At 43.8% G+C, this 3,562-nt stretch overlaps 1 protein-coding gene across 1 annotated transcript; it reads right to left on the bottom strand.

The window, feature by feature from the left end:
• Nucleotides 1-901: 901 nt before the first annotated feature.
• Nucleotides 902-3,562, bottom strand: SARC_03365 (hypothetical protein). The gene is made up of 5 exons (XM_014302830.1): nt 3,373-3,562; nt 2,945-3,043; nt 2,497-2,758; nt 1,583-2,352; nt 902-1,330 (listed from the first exon to the last, which is right to left on the bottom strand). The coding sequence occupies exons 1-5, from the start codon at nt 3,488-3,490 to the stop codon at nt 1,017-1,019; spliced, it is 1,563 nt and encodes a 520-aa protein (XP_014158305.1). The 5' UTR covers nt 3,491-3,562; the 3' UTR covers nt 902-1,016.

Consider the following 3,562-nt stretch of genomic DNA (forward strand, 5'->3'; position numbering starts at 1 on the left):
TATATATATATATATATATATATTATATATATATATATATATATATATATATATATATATATATATGCGTTTTTCGAAACTGAGTGGATATACGCGTTTCATTTCATGAGTCACACCTTCTTTTTGTAACTGCTCTGAACCTTCTCTAGTCCCCACATTTGAAAGTTCTTTCATTTCCTGTGCCTACTTTGATCACCTTCGGCTATCTCGTTTGCCACCACTAAACATGCCGTGAAGCACCATTACATGCTTTGAGATATCACGACTCCGAAGCAACAGTCTCACCGACTACTTCTCTCTTTGCCATCCAGATCACCTTGCGCGATACTCGAGTCAGACCTGACAACTATTTTTAGACTGCCATTCGCATATTTCTGATTTGCACCCATGGAATATAGGGGACAGTACAGAACGGGTCATTGAAATAAACTAGTCGCGCGACAAGGTATCGCAATACTGAAAGGTGTAGGAAACGGCACTGTTTCGTAAGTGTGTCGCTTCCTTGCTTTACTGAATTATTTCCCGTAGCTTAATTCAGATAACAGTCAGCACAAACACAATGAATATTCAAAAAAAAACACCCGGGTTTTTAAAGTAAGGGCGACATCTTCGCATTTCACATAGCCATGCGTATTGTTTGATGGTACGTGCATAGTGCTAGAAATCATGAAACGAGTGTTCAGAGGCGTCTACTTCTTCTTTATAGTTTAAACACCGCGTTGCCGAGGTGTTGGGTGGTCACTGTTATGCATAAACCTCTGAACGTCGGTTATATATAGTGATTTCCAACAACAACAAAAACCCCCCCGTTGCCGCACCCTTCTCTCGACCTCGTTCAGTCAAGCGTGTGCTTTCAGGAATAGCATATGAACACAGGTTTTGCGAGACAAACACCGGATTGGGGCGCGATGCGTGCTTATTACTTTATTGGCTTCCGGTTTGCATCTTGTGTGTCGATGCTTATGAATTAAGAAACGTGCTGGTTGGTACGTTTATACATAACGTACTCGTATGGACTACGTCGATTGTGTTTGAGGATTAGGATGCAGCATCAACAACATCCTCCTCTCGATCATATTGGCACAGCGTTTGATCGCACTCGCCCCATGCTTAAGCACATACTTCTTAAATTCGCTGATGCTTCTACTAAATACGTTCATGATAGTAGCAAGTGTTCCTGTGTCTTTTGTACCACTGTGCGGTCGTAAGTGTACCGGACGGTGTTCTGCCAGAGTCCTGTCTAATTCCAGCCATACGGATACAGACCCCCCTTCGCATCGCCAGCGACCCCACCCGTAGGCGTCTGTGGTGACTGTGTCGGTGATGTGACCTGATAGACAGTAGAGGTTGTGTGGTTAATAATATGAGATGAAAGTAGCCGATTCGGATACACGTGTATACATAAGCAATGCAATTGGTGTGCTCGATTGAAGTCACCTATGATAAAGAATATGCCCAGTGTTTCTTGTGAATGTAGTTAGGGTGCGCCAGTCTAGACAACACATTGCTATTTACCACTTAAGTACACACGCTTACACATACACCAGTTTCGCATAGAAGGTGGCGTGTGCTTAGTTCATACCTGTTATATCGACGAATTTGGTGTTCGGCGTTCCAACCTCCATATACTTCCAACCACCCGGCCCATTGCTCACCAGCACAGCCATGGCACCCGGATGCGACTCACTGCCCACAGATGTCCAGCCTATCACATCCTCATGATCAATGTAGTCGTACTGTGCGCCGTAGCTGAAGTGCTTACGCGCGTACATGAACTTTTCTATCAGGTATCGGTGGGATGGCAGATGCACGTGCTCGCCCTTGTCCTCATATTCGGCCCCGTTATAGTCTGCCTCGAAAACGCACGGATAGCCGTCTTGTCGCAACAAGATCAGGGCATACGCCAGTGGTTTGAACCATGGTAATACAACGGAGTCTAGCTCCTGTAGGGGTTGTGTATCGTGGTTGTCTACGAATGTGCAGGCTAACGCCGGAAACAACTGCACTAGAGTCCCATCGAAAATAGTCCGCATATCAAATTTGGACCCCGAAATACTGGCTTCGGATAAGTTAAAATGTAAAGGAACATCGAATAGGGAGATACGTCCTTGTGTCTGGTCTATATATCGGTGTAATTTCGTGATATCTGCATCCCAGTACTCTCCTACCGCAAACATATGTTCACCTTTATATTGACTCATAGCCTCAAGCCACCTGGGAAAATATTTGGCTGGTATGTGCTTGACAGCGTCCAAGCGGAAGCCGTCAATACTCGTAGTGTTTAGAAACCATTTGCCCCAGTCGTCGAGTTCCTGTCGTACTTCACTGTGATCAAAATCGATATCACACCCCCTGAAAATATTAGCAAATAGATGGTGAGTAATGTGGATATATGTCGGTATATCAATCTTTGGAAATCATCCGATTCTTGACAAACAGCGGGGATCACTTTTAGAACTAGCTATTTGATTTGTCGGACAGTGTTGTAAGACCTACATCAGATAGTCATAGTTGCCATACTCCTCATCCACATCATCGTCAAACAACTTCCCCTCGAACAGAAAAATGCGATCGTCAGTATAGTCATTCGAATCGCAGTCCACGGCATTGAAATGCCACCAGTGCCATTTAAAAGCTGAGTACGTGTTCTTTCTACCAGAAAAGTTAAAGTGTGTCCACGCTTTAATCTCCTTTGCATCACCATCAGGAGTCAGACGGTCATGATTTGTGTATGGTGTTGCCATAGTGATTTCTTCACCTACAATGTGCGACGTGATGAACAAGGGGTTGCATTTGAATCTGAGGATTAGTTTCAGTAAATCAAATATCCATTCTAGATTTCTTATGCAAGGCAAATATATGGTAAATAGTGTACATGTGGGATGTCTAAAACGAGTGACACGGAAAGCAATTATAACGCGAGAATAACCATAGGCGTACTTACAATCTCCACCCAATCGGTGATTGAAAACGATATCGGCGTAAGCGTGGATACCAGATTTACGCAGAGCAGCCACGGCATCCACATATTCTCGTTTGGTACCTATGCCATGTATTTAAGAAAGGTGCACATCAGCAAACACATCACGAGGTTGTGATTTTCGGGACCAGTAGCCGATTTCCAGTACTACTTTTGATCAGATATTTAGAATGTTGCATATAAGGGCGGGGCTTCACAGTACTCTACCGTGCAATATTGCGCATATCCCACATAGACGGACTCGTTTCTAAAACACATCAGCAAAGATGAAATTGTTTGTGCAACTCACTAACTATGATGTCAGAGTAGGGAGTGACAAAATTCACAGCGTCTCTACTCCATAGTGCAACCCGTTCTCATACCAATACTACTTAATATGAAAACCTACTTACCATACTTGGTTCGCACCGTGCCCTTTTGGTTAAATTCGCCTAGATCATACATATCATAAACTGCATATCCGGTGTCATCTCTGCCCTCGGAGCATTTTTGTGCTGGAGGCATCCACATTGCTGTAAAACCTGCAACACTTAGGTTGTGTGCTTGTTGTTCAATGCGCTTCCAGAGATCTCCACGAGTGTA

Source organism: Sphaeroforma arctica, assembly GCF_001186125.1.
Source record: "Sphaeroforma arctica JP610 unplaced genomic scaffold supercont1.170, whole genome shotgun sequence".
Taxonomy (NCBI): domain Eukaryota; class Ichthyosporea; order Ichthyophonida; genus Sphaeroforma; species Sphaeroforma arctica.